This window comes from Anoplophora glabripennis, unplaced genomic scaffold (assembly GCF_000390285.2).
Source record: "Anoplophora glabripennis isolate ALB-LARVAE unplaced genomic scaffold, Agla_2.0 scaffold41, whole genome shotgun sequence".
NCBI lineage: Eukaryota > Metazoa > Arthropoda > Insecta > Coleoptera > Cerambycidae > Anoplophora > Anoplophora glabripennis.
In genome coordinates this window covers 80380-95612 of record NW_019416901.1, presented here as the reverse complement: position 1 = coordinate 95612, position 15233 = coordinate 80380, and the positions used below count along the sequence as shown (strand labels likewise).

General features: G+C 34.2%; 1 protein-coding gene across 1 annotated transcript in view; it reads left to right on the top strand.

Moving 5' to 3' along the window:
- LOC108917172 (aminopeptidase N) overlaps nucleotides 1-15233 on the top strand; it is a 38783-nt gene that overhangs the window by 17581 nt on the left and 5969 nt on the right. The window contains exons 5-11 of the mRNA XM_023455657.1: nucleotides 564-986; nucleotides 10322-10654; nucleotides 10714-10915; nucleotides 10971-11248; nucleotides 11311-11513; nucleotides 11706-12014; nucleotides 13133-13214. Of these exons, the coding sequence (XP_023311425.1) occupies nucleotides 564-986; nucleotides 10322-10654; nucleotides 10714-10915; nucleotides 10971-11248; nucleotides 11311-11513; nucleotides 11706-12014; nucleotides 13133-13214 (1830 nt within the window). The remainder of the gene's footprint in view (nucleotides 1-563; nucleotides 987-10321; nucleotides 10655-10713; nucleotides 10916-10970; nucleotides 11249-11310; nucleotides 11514-11705; nucleotides 12015-13132; nucleotides 13215-15233) is intronic.

Sequence of the window (15233 nt, the reverse complement as noted above, 5' to 3'; positions counted from 1 at the left end):
ACGTACAAGCAATGACTGATATTTTTAAAGAAAAAAATGGTACGGCAATGGTTTTTTCCCAAATAAAATTATTTTTGAAATTCACGTTCAATTTGAAAGATAAAAGCTCTCTTGAGTTTTTGTCCTGCGATGCGCCGTTTTTGAGTAAAAAAATAAAACCCGTATTGTCCGTAATTAATTAACGTAATTATTGAAGAATACAATTTTGCAATCAACCTAGTTGGCCTGGAATGTGTCACTTGTATTTTTGACATTTTGAAGTAAACTGCGGTTTCTAAAATATTAATTAATTTCCTTATTTTTCCTAAAATTTTAACACCCCGTATTTTCCCAACGGAACATTTTTGGACCATAGTTTATAAAGTATATCATTAATTTTCCTTGTAGAATCACACCTTTAAATATTCGCATATCGTTAAGGAACACCCTGTATATTAGGTATGTATACAGGGTGATTCACAAGTAGTGACCAAAAATGTGATACAAATAAAACATCTCGTAATAATCCTCAAAAAGTGATCTTCAAAAAAGTGTACGTATTTAAAGATTTACTTCTTCTTCAGGTCGATTTCGCCAAAGAGGTTGGCCCCAAGGCCCTGGACTACTACGAGAAGTTCTTCGACGTCAAATACCCCCTCCCCAAACAGGACATGGTGGCCATCCCCGATTTCAGCGCGGGCGCCATGGAAAACTGGGGCCTCATCACCTACAGAGAGGCCTACCTGCTCTACGACCCGAAGGTTTCCTCCAAGATGAGCCAGCACCACGTGGCGAGCGTGATCGCCCACGAGTTGGCCCACCAGTGGTTCGGAAACCTGGTTACCATGAAGTGGTGGACCGACCTTTGGTTGAACGAAGGGTTCGCCACTTACATGGCGAGCTTAGCCGTGGACAAGTTGTTCCCTCAGTGGAACTCCTTGCAGGAGGAGGCAGCCAGCAATATGATCAGCGTGTTCTCGTTTGATTCTCTGAGGACGTCCCATCCCGTAAGTAAATCCATATAAACTAATGCAAAAAATTAAAGGGTCAAAAGAATTTCCGAAATTTTTCCGTGATTTTTGACAGACTGTATTTAGGTGGAAAATGGTAGTATCGGGAATTAAGAAAGAGCATTTTGAAGCTCTAAGATTCTAGTTTTTAGATCTTTCGGGTTACGGTTATCATGCAATTCTAATAGCGCGACAAAAAAATCTTTGCATGGACCAGATAGCGTTGTTTAGTCAGCTTCAATTTCCTTTTTTTTAAATTTCGATAGGACCATTTTTCATCGAAATATCGGACTTTTAATTTAATGGAAATGGATCCATTTCTCTTTAGTCATCGATATCTCGCCGACAAATGGTCCTACAGAGAATTGAAGGGCAGTTTCGAAAACTGGAATAAATTTCCTATAACATAACTTTTCGGAAAAAAAAAATGGTAATTTATGGTTTTTTAGATAATTGACGGCTAAATTAGAAATATTCACGAAATGAAGCATGACTTCATTCGATATACCCAGAAGAACCCTGTAAAGTTTCATCTCGATCTAGAGAACCGTTTCTTTGTTTCAACCAGTCAAACTTTTGAAAAATATTAAAAAGTCACGTTTTTTTAGCTTAAACACTTCATAATGAGTAAGGTAGTAATAAGGAAAAAAGTTCCGTACGAAACAAGTCTTAGGGGTGGTTTTTTCTACCCGTTACAGCCGTAGGAGAAAATCAACAAATTGTTTGATGAGTTCTCGATAGGGTATGTTCAAATGAGATGTTTTTATATGAAAGACCCACCTTATCAATCAATCAAATCAATCAAATCATTTATTGGTGTCTATACATTAAAATGTTCACACAAGTCAAAGAAAGAAAAACACGAAAGATACAACATATAAGCGATACTACACTAAAGCTAAAAAACACATTCAGATAAATATANAAAAAATTAAAGGGTCAAAAGAATTTCCGAAATTTTTCCGTGATTTTTGACAGACTGTATTTAGGTGGAAAATGGTAGTATCGGGAATTAAGAAAGAGCATTTTGAAGCTCTAAGATTCTAGTTTTTAGATCTTTCGGGTTACGGTTATCATGCAATTCTAATAGCGCGACAAAAAAATCTTTGCATGGACCAGATAGCGTTGTTTAGTCAGCTTCAATTTCCTTTTTTTTAAATTTCGATAGGACCATTTTTCATCGAAATATCGGACTTTTAATTTAATGGAAATGGATCCATTTCTCTTTAGTCATCGATATCTCGCCGACAAATGGTCCTACAGAGAATTGAAGGGCAGTTTCGAAAACTGGAATAAATTTCCTATAACATAACTTTTCGGAAAAAAAAAATGGTAATTTATGGTTTTTTAGATAATTGACGGCTAAATTAGAAATATTCACGAAATGAAGCATGACTTCATTCGATATACCCAGAAGAACCCTGTAAAGTTTCATCTCGATCTAGAGAACCGTTTCTTTGTTTCAACCAGTCAAACTTTTGAAAAATATTAAAAAGTCACGTTTTTTTAGCTTAAACACTTCATAATGAGTAAGGTAGTAATAAGGAAAAAAGTTCCGTACGAAACAAGTCTTAGGGGTGGTTTTTTCTACCCGTTACAGCCGTAGGAGAAAATCAACAAATTGTTTGATGAGTTCTCGATAGGGTATGTTCAAATGAGATGTTTTTATATGAAAGACCCACCTTATCAATCAATCAAATCAATCAAATCATTTATTGGTGTCTATACATTAAAATGTTCACACAAGTCAAAGAAAGAAAAACACGAAAGATACAACATATAAGCGATACTACACTAAAGCTAAAAAACACATTCAGATAAAAATAACGTAAACAGCATAAAAAAGTGAATATTACCAACATACATTAAATATCTAAAAACTGGTCAGCAAGGAACTCATCAAAATTATAAAACGCTTTCCTCTTAAGATATTTTCTAATTCTGGCCTTAAAACAGTCTGAATTTAGTGATCGAATTTCAGATGGAAGTCTGGAAAGAATTTAATGCAAAAGTTAGTTTAGTTTTTAGTTAGTTAGTTTAGTAGCTTAGTTTTCCACAGGGAATCATCCCCTGAATTTTTTCGCACTTATTTATATACACCCTGTACAAAAGTATGCCGCACATTGCATTCTTTTTTTTACGACTGTAATTGTGGAACATGTACACACTTCGTGTTGCATTTAGTACATGTTGTATAAACATGAATTACTTCAAACGTATTTCAAGCTTATTTAACCGTAATTTAGAACAATTTTGTGTATACGTGTCACTTCGTATTTCACTTTTTTATTCCTTAAACACGCAATTGTAAAATATCTACATATTAATTAAAAAAAACGATTCTATGTAATTTACACAACTGACGTCTTGTTCTGTAGTTCTGAAGAACTTAGAAGTTATTTTTTTGGACATTAACATGAAACATATAAGTTTAACATGAAACATATAAGTTTAATTGAAATTAATCAATAGCAAATTATGAAAAACCAACAATGGCGTAGGCACTTGTTTGTAAACTTGACACTAATCACAGCGAACTTTATTATTTTAAATACGTAGTTATACACACAAAAAAAACTTTGTTAATTTAAAAATTTATTATCCATGTAGTATTTTATTATTTATGTAATAGTAGGGCAGGTACTATCTGTGCAAAAGTTTTATAAAGCTCATGTATAGTCTTTCCCATCTCAATTGAAGAACCAAGAAGTTGGCAGTATGTACCAGGTTCAGGTCGCTAACGCAGCATCTCGGCATTGAAATATTTGAAAAACTTATTCCCACATTTATTTAGCCATACCCATATACAGGTCTGGTCGCCCAGTTGAAGAATAAGCGCGCGGGCAAACGCGGCACAAACAGAGCCGCACTGGGCGACCTGGTCGCAAATTCAGTTGTCAACAAATGGCTTAGCAGTGCAGTGCAGCAATGCGGAATTTGCTGCGATTCAGGTAATTTTAATTTATTACAGGCACCTTCTATTAATCATTCATATTACAATTATTGCGAAAGGGAGAAATAAGGATATTTTGTTTACTAATATTGTTACAACATGGCATTTTGGAGAAGGAACAAAACGAAATTTACCACCAATATAATAAAATTGTTTGAGGACATAAATAATTAAAACATGTTGTTGGTCAATATGAACATATAATAAAAATTTTCTACGCATTATACAAGGTGTCCCGAAATTCATGCAACAAAATTTGGTCATAGACTCTTAACTCAAATTTAGGGGACCCGTATTTTTTCTTTTTGCCAACTGCCCCCCCCCCCCTTTCAGAGTTACAGCCCCATGAAATCAGCCCCTAAGAAATCTTTTTTATATCTCAAAACCATGTTCTACGAGAATCACTAAATTTGGTACACAGGGGTTTTATGACATATGGAATCTCACAGTGCTACGCTTTTTTGCGAGAAACCCCCTTAAGACACCTTTCATGGGCCCCCTTGTCTTTGAAACCAAAAAAATTTGGTCGCAAATTTGATTTTTTTTATTATTAGTTAGTTAGAAAGCCATTGAATTTAGAAACTTTTTTGTCTCTTGATATTTGTTTCGTAAAACGCAATGTTTTTGAGGAAAATGGCGAATCACGATATGCATTCGATCACATATTTTGACATTTTTCTCGAAAACGTTGCGTTTTACGACAAAAGTATAAAGAGACAAAAAGTTTCTAAATTTAACGGCTTCCTAATTGACAGATAATTTTTAAGAAATTTAAATATGCGACCAAATTTTTTTGGCTCCAAAGACAAGGGGGCCCACGAAAAATTGTCTTAAGGGGGTTTCCCGCCAAAAAACGTAGCACCATCAGATTCCACAGGGTTCCGTCCGAGATATAAAAAAAGGATTATTCTTAGGGGCGTACTTCAGGGTATGTAACTCCGAAAGAGGGGGCCACTTGGGAAAATAAAAAATACGGGTCCTCTAAATTTGTCTTAAGAATCTGTGAACAAATTTTGTTGCATAAAATGTTGAGTAAAATATTTATTTAGTTTTTTGTTTAAAGTTAGATGGCGCCACATACAGTGTTGTACCTGGATTTAAATAACCATAACTTTTTTGTGTCGCACAATATGTCATTCTTGACTAAACATACCTATTCTCTATTCAATTTTATGTACAAAATGTACTCTTAGATGATAGCAGTCATTTTGTAAAAAAAACGGGTTTACAGTTAAACTTGCATTGGAATTTTGTAAGTTAAATCATTAAGAGCGTTTGAAAAACAAGTGAAAAAGTGTGTCTTTTAATGATTGTATGGCGATGTGACAAACTTAGATCATTTACAATACTAGGCTAAGGTTATTTACTTCTACAAATAAGTTAATAACATTTACAATAATTAAAATAAAACACCCTGTATAATGGGTTCACATAATTTACTTGAATTTTGAGACGTCTTATAAAAAGTGATATTGATGCTTACTCTCTGATTCCAAAGTTATGCGGTGCATGATTGGTCTTACTTGTTGATTAATAATAAATAATTGCTCTCATAAAACTCTAATTATGCTGGGGTGCATTATCAGAAAACCACAGAGTAAAATAAGCGTTAAAAATCTCTCATTAATTTACATAAGGCAGGATAACATGATTGTCTTCTGTGGCCCCTCTCAGCCTGCCCACAATTAGCTCCACGAGAAACGCTACCAAGGCGATCAAGTAGCCTATGAAAAGCAATATGAAGGCACCCACGAAGTGTACGGATGTCAGCATCCTATCGCCGTCGTCGTACGAATCCTTCGGCCAAGACACGAACGAGCTCTTCTGCACCGCCGCGTCAGTAGCCCTCAGAATGCAGGCGTTGATGTCGTCTAGTAAGGCGGCTCTCGCTACCCGCGCAAGGAAGAAGGACGCTAATTTTTCGTCAATCACCCTGTAATTAAAATTTATTTTGTGCTGGACGTGCAAGTTCAGGAATCCTTTCGCTGTGGTGTCAGTCACGGCGAAGGCGTGATTGGAATTGTTTTTGATGGCGTCTATGACGAATACTGTAGTCATAAAATGGACTTGGTCTTGGAGGTATTTTATATTGTCGTGCTGTTCAATGCTACGCATCTCCAAACTGATGTAGATGTTCATTCTTGTTGCCTTCAGTTCCTCTAAGGAGTTTATTTTATGTTCTTGTTGCATATTGAATATTTCGTTAAAGAAAACGCCTTTGAACTGGACTGTGATGATCAGGGAAAATATTAGCCAAGATAGGATCATAATTGAACGCTTCATCTCGAACCTCTCGATGGGCAGTCCCAAGAAGCTCCCGAAGTAGTCGAAAAGGACGTCGAGATACGAGCTCGAGTTGTAACCCAGCGTGAGGTTTTTATTCAAAAAAGACATTGTTATCAGGATGACAAAGAACCATATTATAATTTTGTAGGTCAAAATAGAAAATATATAGTTGAATTCGTTTTTCACTTTTTCTTTTGGTACCAGGACCACAACGTCTTCAATATCGATAGGATCAGTGACAGAATATTTGTTAGCCTCTTCGTATGTGATAGGTTTTACACATATGAGAACATCAGAGTTAGTATGAAAATGTGACTGAATATATGTCACATCTAAATTTTCTAGGAAACTCTCATTGATCGGATTTATGTTGGTCTTGAAACAAATTTCCAGAGCTTCCATTAGCTCGATGTATGCACCCTTCAATTTTCCATTCTCTTGTATGGTAACAGGATAAGTAGGGGTCATTAAAAACAAAGATTTTTTAAGGACTTTAGGTCTCCTCGCGAATACGTTCTCGTAATTATTCGTAAAATTTATGTTCGGGCCACCTTTTGCGTAAGGATCGTAGGAAATAACTTTCAGGAGGTTATTGGTTACGTACACTATCACAAAATAAGCCAGATTTTTCATAGCCCATATCTTTTTTGCAATTGTCTTTGCTGATGCATCGTCTACTTCAGCACAGAATACGATATGATGTGGAGCTCTCAAATTCTCAACTCTCCCTATATCACGTACGGCAATATGACGCTGCACGTTGTTTACGTTGTTGTAAAACACAACATTCGCTGGCGACGTAAGAGCCCCATCCCCTACGAATTTAGGTAGAGTACAAGATTCCAAGCACCAAGAACTAAAATCACTACAAACGGGCCCTCCTTTGTTAAAAAACTTATACACTACTGTTACATTTTCAAAGGCGGTGTCAATCTTATTACAATAAAGCTTTATTTGGTCCTTTCTAATAGTTTCTGGAGGCAGTGGGTCAATCTTAGTTTCAGATATTTGTAAAACGCTGAACATTACAAGTAAATGTACTCTTGAAATCATGGTGATGTAATGCAGTCGTGGTGCAAAATCACGTTATATTATTACGGACTTGAGGGAAAAGTAAACACTTCCGTTGTTGTTACGAAACATGGAAACTACACACGACATATTTGGAAGTGTTTAAAAATTCATTATTTTTTTTCGTTTACTGCAGTTGTCTCGATATGAAACAGGAACATTTTCAGGGAAAAATAGACGATCGCAACGTTTTATTAAAAAAGTAAAAAAAAGCAGAAAATACCATTCAAGAAATGTTCACCTCAAAAAACATATCTACCCACAGAAGCTTTCAGTTAAACTTCCCTTCCTTCTCCCTTTCCATCGCCATGTTTTTTGTCATTAATTCTATCTTTATCTAGATTGTACCTATCCATTTATATGATCTACTTTTCCTCTTTTTTATTATATTTCGTGTACTCTCCTTGTTATTTCATTTGGTTACAACCTCATCAAATAATATTCAATTTTACTGTTGGTTCTTGTTTTAACGTTTCTCCTATTGTTTCATTTCTTTTCTATTCAAATGACTCATCTCCATTGCGTTTTGTTCTCTTTCTATGACCTTGGATTTTTTTGGTTGAAAATGTTTGTGCTTAGACATTAGAAATGCCACTAGTCTTCCGAATTTAGATATTTCAATGTTCTTGTAAACTCTCAAAGTTGACTTCAACATGGAATATTAAGTCCACAATGTGGATGGAGCTAATTTCTCACTTAAATTGAAAATATAAGCCAGCAAGACATCTTCATTTACGCCCTTCACCCCTTTGATTTTCCAATCTTGAAATTCCTTCAGTTATTGTATACAGGGTGTTTCAGTTCGAGTGAATCAAACTTTAACCACAAATAGAACTCAATAAATAATACAGAATTGCCTTATAAAGCAAGGGTCTAAGTCTCACCGTTTTCACTGTACAGGGCCGTATTGGTTGATTTTTAGAATCTTATTATTTATGAAATCTTTGCTACGCTTATAACGAATTGATTCAAATTTGGTGTGGTGTTAACATGTGTATAATTTACTGTAAAATTTACAAATTTTTGTAGGTCAGTGGCGTAGGAATGGGTAATAAAGCGGGATTTTTTTTACCCCAACTTCTACGCCAATAACCTAATGATCATTTGGGATTCATTTTTAGATTCCGTGGGCAATTCCACATAAAAAAGGTATATTTGTTGAAAATCGGTATAGTGTATCGTTTTACCGAAAATCGCAGTTGAATAGGAGACCGTTCTTCTGATAAGTTTTTTTTGGAAAATTAGCGCTTTCGGTTTACGGCCTCGAGGGCTAAACATTTCCCAGCATGACTTATATACATCGTAACACACTAGTACCATAAATAACTATAATTTTGACTACTTATCTTAACCAGTTCTTGCAGCAAACTCTTCAGTGGCTTCATAAACCAACAATTTCATATTTTAGCGCACACATCACCCATCTTTCTTGCATTTTAGGTGTCTGTGCCCATAGGAGATCCCAAGGAAATAGAGGAGATCTTCGACACCATCTCCTACAAGAAGGGCTCTTCCCTTATTCGAATGATGACTCTGTTCCNTTTGTGCTTAGACATTAGAAATGCCACTAGTCTTCCGAATTTAGATATTTCAATGTTCTTGTAAACTCTCAAAGTTGACTTCAACATGGAATATTAAGTCCACAATGTGGATGGAGCTAATTTCTCACTTAAATTGAAAAAATAAGCCAGTAAGACATCTTCATTTACGCCCTTCACCCCTTTGATTTTCCAATCTTCAAATTCCTTCAGTTCTTTGTTGTATACAGGGTATTTCAAACTTTAACCACAAATAGACTCAATAAATAATTCAGAATTGCCTTATAAAGCAAGGGTCTAAGTCTCACCGTTTTCACTGTTTTCACAGGGCCGTATTGGTTGGTTTTTAGAATCATATTATTTATGAAATCTTTGCTATGCTTAGGTATAACGAATTGATTCAAATTTGGTGTGGTGTTAACATGTGCATAATTTATTGTAAAATTTACAAATTTTTGTAGGTCAGTGGCGTAGGAATGGGTAATAAGCGGGATTTTTTTACCCCAACTTCTACGCCAATGTCCTAATGATCATTTGGGATTCATTTTTAAATTCCGTGGGCAATTCTACATAAAAAAGTTGTTGAAAATCTGCAACAGTCTGTAACTCCGTTGTTTTTCAACGAATCTTGACGATTTTTACTTTAAGCTCTTTTCATAAGCTTTCCGAATATGTAATAGTATATAACTATATCACGCTCATGCGTCGTATATTTCATTTTGCAACTAAGGCTAAAAAATAAACAAAAATCCTGGTTGCAATTTTGTCGACACTAATAATTAGTTAATTTGTTTATAAGAACATAACTTGTAAACTATTCAACTTACCGATTCCAGATTTCGTGTGAGTTATTAGACAGTGATAAGAAATGAAAGGATGCGATGCCAAAGGTTCTGGTAATAATAACGCAGTTTATAAATGTTTAATACAAAAGTCATAAATAAACTTCTGTTTATAACTTTTGATCTAATCAATTTTTTTTGACGCTCGAGGGCTAGTTTTGTAGGTCTTTTGAAGACGAAAAAAAGTACTCTACTGTTTTCTCGTGAAAATGAACGGAAAAAAGTTATAAGCGAAAAACGTGAATTTACGTAAAAATTATACAATTAACCACCTTCTAAACAATCTTTCCTCCCATTTTTATGACTCTGGAAACTAATATGTTACTGTACATAATATTTAGCATCTATAGTGATAAATTCAGCTTGCCGAAACAAAAAGTCGCGAAATGGTCATTTCCCAGCTTATTTTCCTGGCCTACTCTCGGTCTATGGCCTCTAGGGCTAAACATTTCCCAGCGTGACTAATTCTACAAACTAGTACCATAAATAACTATAACTACCTATTTTTGTTACGGTTTTAGTTGTTTCCTTTCAGTCAAGTTTTAGAAAATGAACTTAACGAGTTCTTGAAGCAAACTCTTCAATAGATACCAACAATTCCATATTTTGGTACACAAACCAAATATTTTTCTTGCATTTTAGGTGTCTGTGCCCATAGGAGATCCCAAGGAAATAGAGGAGATCTTCGATACCATCTCCTACAAGAAGGGATCTTCCCTTATTCGAATGATGACTCTGTTCCTGGGCGAAGAAGTGGTAAGGAAAGGAGTCAGCAACTACCTCAAAAAGCACAAATTCAATAACGCTGAACAAGACGACCTTTGGGAATCCCTCACCGAGGAGGCGCACAAAAATAACATCATCCCCAAAACCTTAACCGTTAAGACCATCATGGATACCTGGACTTTACAAACCGGGTACCCAGTGATCACAGTTAACAGGAACTACAAGAGGAAGAGTGTTGAAATATCACAGGTACGTCGCACAGTTTCCAACTGGTCTGATTACCATGATATACTTTTTGTAACTTTCAGAGGAGATATTTGAGGGATATACTCAGCCCTAAAGACGACGCCAACTCGTGTTGGTGGATACCACTAAGTTACTCCACCAAACAGCACTTGGATTTCAATAGAACCACGCCAGACCATTGGCTATCCTGCCCCAGCCAAAGTCAAGTCGTTGAAGATGTTGCCGACGAAAACGACTGGGTTATATTCAACAATCAGATGGCGGGTAAAACTTTGAGTTGTGGTGAATGTACTTTTATCTACTAACCAAATTTTTTTAGGTATTTACAAAGTAAACTATGACGAAGAAAACTGGAAGCTGATCATAAAAACTCTACAAAGTAGGCAGTACGTTGCAATTCCCACGCTCAACAGGGTGCAACTCATCAGTGATTCTGCTGACTTGGCTTTCATAGGGAACCTGAAGTACGACATCTTCTTTGACTTGGTGAATTACTTGAAGGCTGATGATGAATACCTGCCTTGGAAAGCCGCACTTGGAAAGACCAGCGGGTTGACTACCCACTTGAAAAAGAGCGACATCTATGGACTTTATAAAGTAAGCTAGTTGTTCGAACCGAATTTCATTGGAATATTTCTTTATAATTATGTTTTGTGTAGGAATATATGCAGAAGCTGTTAAGCCCCATTTATGAAAAGTTGGGTGGGCTAGAAATACCAGCGTCTAGTGCCGATAAGCTCGATTTAATAAAACTCCAAGTTCTCATCGCGAGTAAGGCCTGCAAGTTCGAGGTTGCCAACTGCATAGCTCATTGCCAAAACTTATTTAAGGAGTTTACCAAAAATCCCAACGCTACCGATTTGTAAGTGTTTTTTTATTTTAATTGGATCACAAAAACTGTGGAGTGGAATTGTTTTTGATGTTATTATAATTTCTACATCATAAAATGTTCCACAACAAAATCTATCAAAGGGATACGAACAACCCACATTTTTTAAGTCGAATGTAACCCTTAAATCTAATGATGTATCTATAAGACGCTAATATTTTTTAGAATCCCTAAAGATTTAAAAGGGGTAGTCTACTGCACAACTCTGAAGCACGGCGGGGAAGAGGAATGGGAGTTCTTGTGGAAGCACTACAAAAATTCAAATGTCGCAACAGAGAAGAACACCATTCTGAGCGCTCTGGGATGCACGAAACAAGTCCCATTGCTGACGAGATACCTGGAATGGTCCTTGGACGACTCCATCATCAGGAGGCAGGACAGCAGCTCTGTATTCAGCTCTGTCGCTAGGAATGACGTTGGATACGACATTGCTAAAAACTTCTTTTACAACAAAGTCGACCAAATCTTCAAACAGTAAGTTTGTAAATTTATTACTAAGATAATTTTTCTATTATGCAATGGTGTAGAGAAAATTTCAAATTACATTCTCACTCACTAGTGCCTAGCTTCGTTATCATTGGAGATACAAAGTTGGTAACGTTTTCAATGAACACAAAAAAAATTAAAATGAAATTTTATCAGAATGATATTTTGATATCTAACTTCATAAATTAGTCGCATTTGGTACATGATCTGGAAAAAAATGTTCTATTCTGAGCATAATATGGGTATTCTATACGAAAGTAAGTAGGTATATTTCCAATTTCCAATAATATCTTTGAGTAAATACGATTTTCAATTGTTCTTTATTTTAGTATAGGTATATGTACTGAGTGCAAGATTTATAGCAGTAGAGACTATTAATACGTGTGAAAAACAAATGAAGAATGTTTTTTTTATTAAAAATACCTTTTCAAATTATAACCTCAAAACTGTAAATACTGAACTTATTACAATTTTCTTAGATGTCAATTTTTGAACAATCGTATTAGCAATTTTTTTATTCAAAACTTAACAGGGTGATTCAGAACTTATAAAAAAAATTTTTTTTGAATGTACAGGGAACCCTTACGAATACAACTTTGTAAAAAAATCAAAAAGAGCAGTTCGAAGATGATTTAAAAATACACTTCTGCCTACCACTACCTATACTTTTAATAGTATTTTAAAAATGTATTTTAATTTATTCCAATTGGTTTATTATTGATTGTTTTATTAATTTATTTTTCTCCGAATTAATGTCGAATGCGGAGCAAATTGCGCTTTTGAACAACAACAATGAATAAGTATTTAAAAATTAGCAGTAGGCCAAGCGTAGAATAACGTGTTATTAGGTTTCAGATCGAAAAATCATAATACACTTTCCCAAAAATTGTTAAGTAAAAAAAACTTTTAGGATTTGTAATATTGAGGAATCAATAAAAATATCTGTACTTTGGTATTGCACTTATATGTATATTTAATAATGACGAATTAAGAAAAAGTGCGCGCCTCCTAGTTGAAAACACCCAGTATATTACTGTATTTACTGGACATTAAAAATGTTCATGTTGTTTGTTTATTTATTACTAAACACGATTTCTTTATTCTAGTTTGCAACCAAACAAAAGGAGGATCAGCAGGTTCCTTTCATCTGTAGCTAATCAAATGATTGAAGAAAAGGAGCAAACTGAGGTTGGTACTTGCAATTATGACAGTTAATCAAATCATTATTTGATACAATTCAAATCAATTTAAGTCAAAATGAATTTAAATAACTTTCTAGATTAAATACTAATATTGAATTTCAATTCTGAAAACGTGACATAAACATGTTTTAAAAAGCAATTTAAAATACAATTCCATTCAGTACAGATATTTAAAATAGTAATAAAATCTGTAGTATTTTGTTTTGGATTTCTTTTATTGTGGTGTAAGAAATTTTAATCTTACATTTTTGTGTCATTTTTGATTAATTTTGATTGATGGATCACATCATAATAAATAACAAATATGAATCATTCAATGAGAGACATATTGATTCCAGATTAGATTAACTCTGCTTATTTTATTAAACGTTTATTGTCTGGTGCTATTTTTAATATACCTACCTACATTATTTGTATGTTACAAATGCACAATCAGAATACATAACAGACATCATACAGAGAGATCCAGAATGATTGAAGAGTTTGGGGAACGCAGCCTGTTTCAATAATCATCTTTAGCATATAAAAATCTGTGATCTGTATAGACCAGAGCGAATCTGGTTTGGGATGGATGGTAGGACTTTGAGAGAGGGCAAGCAATTTTTTTCTGGATTACTTTCAGTGCAACTCACATAATAAATGTGTAGATCCCTATAGATTTGGGCGAGGCTCGGAACATTTTCAAAATTGCAAAAATGTTTAAAAAATTTTTAAAAATACCCATTTTATCTGTTTTTTACTTATATCTTGGAATTTTGGAAGAATATTGAAGAGGGAAACAAGTTTTAGAATTGAATTTTGCACAATTTACTGTAAGTTAAAAATGTTTAAATTTATTGCTGTTATTGAAAAATAGCAATAGTTGATGAAAAAAAGGCAAAATAATCAAGTTTTTTTGAAAATTTTTTTAAAATATTTTAATTGCTCCGAGGGCATTCTAATTTTGGTTAGAGTATAATAAAACAACACATCAAATTTCATTAAAATCGGTTCTATAGTTTTTGCAAAATAATTTTTTGGAAAAAAATTTTGAAAAGAAATTTTCGAATTTTCAAAATGTTGCACAGCCTCAAATAAAGCATCTAGGTCTAGGTACTTGAAAATTTTTCACATAGAAAAGACCGCTCAACCTTTCAAATTTTTTCATTGAAAAAAATGCAATAACTTAGGGTAAAATAGACAGTACCTATATTTAATGCATAAATAATAAACTTTGTTTATTACAAAATATGTGCAAATTAGACAGTTGGCATTACGATATTTGAATTCCTTGGCTCGCGAGACATCGGATTAAAAAAAAAGATCGAAATTGGTCCATTAGAAGAAGAGATAATGCAATTTTTTTCGTACTTTCGCTTTTTGAACCTCGGAATTCAGTCTTGGAGCGAAAGCCCCCTTCCCCACTTTTCGTGTTTTGAGTCACTTTTTACGCGTGCGAGCGACAGCTTTTCCGCTAATTTATCTATGTTGCTGATAACTTATGGATATGAAAATTTTTTTCCAGCTTAGAACTCGGAAAAACGAAGCCACTGGATCAAAGATTATTGCTAAATTGTTTATAAATTAACAGTAAATGGCGATAAATTTTGACCGCTTATATCTCGAGAACCAATAAACGGAATTTTTTTTTAAGAAGCATCTTTCCGAGTACTTTAAAATTATAATTTTTGAAAAAAAACTAAATTGCAAATTGATAAATGTAATCTAATTGTTTTAAAATTAAAAAAGTGTTAACTATAACAATTTACTTTGGCCGTCCTAATCAACCGATTTCAATTTTTAAAAAACCATTTCAAAGGTTGAGCGGTCTTTTCTACGTGAAAAAAATTTCAAGTATCTAGATGCTTTATTTGAGGCTGTGCAACATTTTGAAAATTCGAAAATTTTTTTTCAAAATTTTTTTCCAAAAAATTATTTTGCAAAAACTATCGATCCGATTTTAATGAAATTTGATGTGTTGTTTTATTATACTCTAAAGTTTTTTTTACCACAATTAGAATGTCCT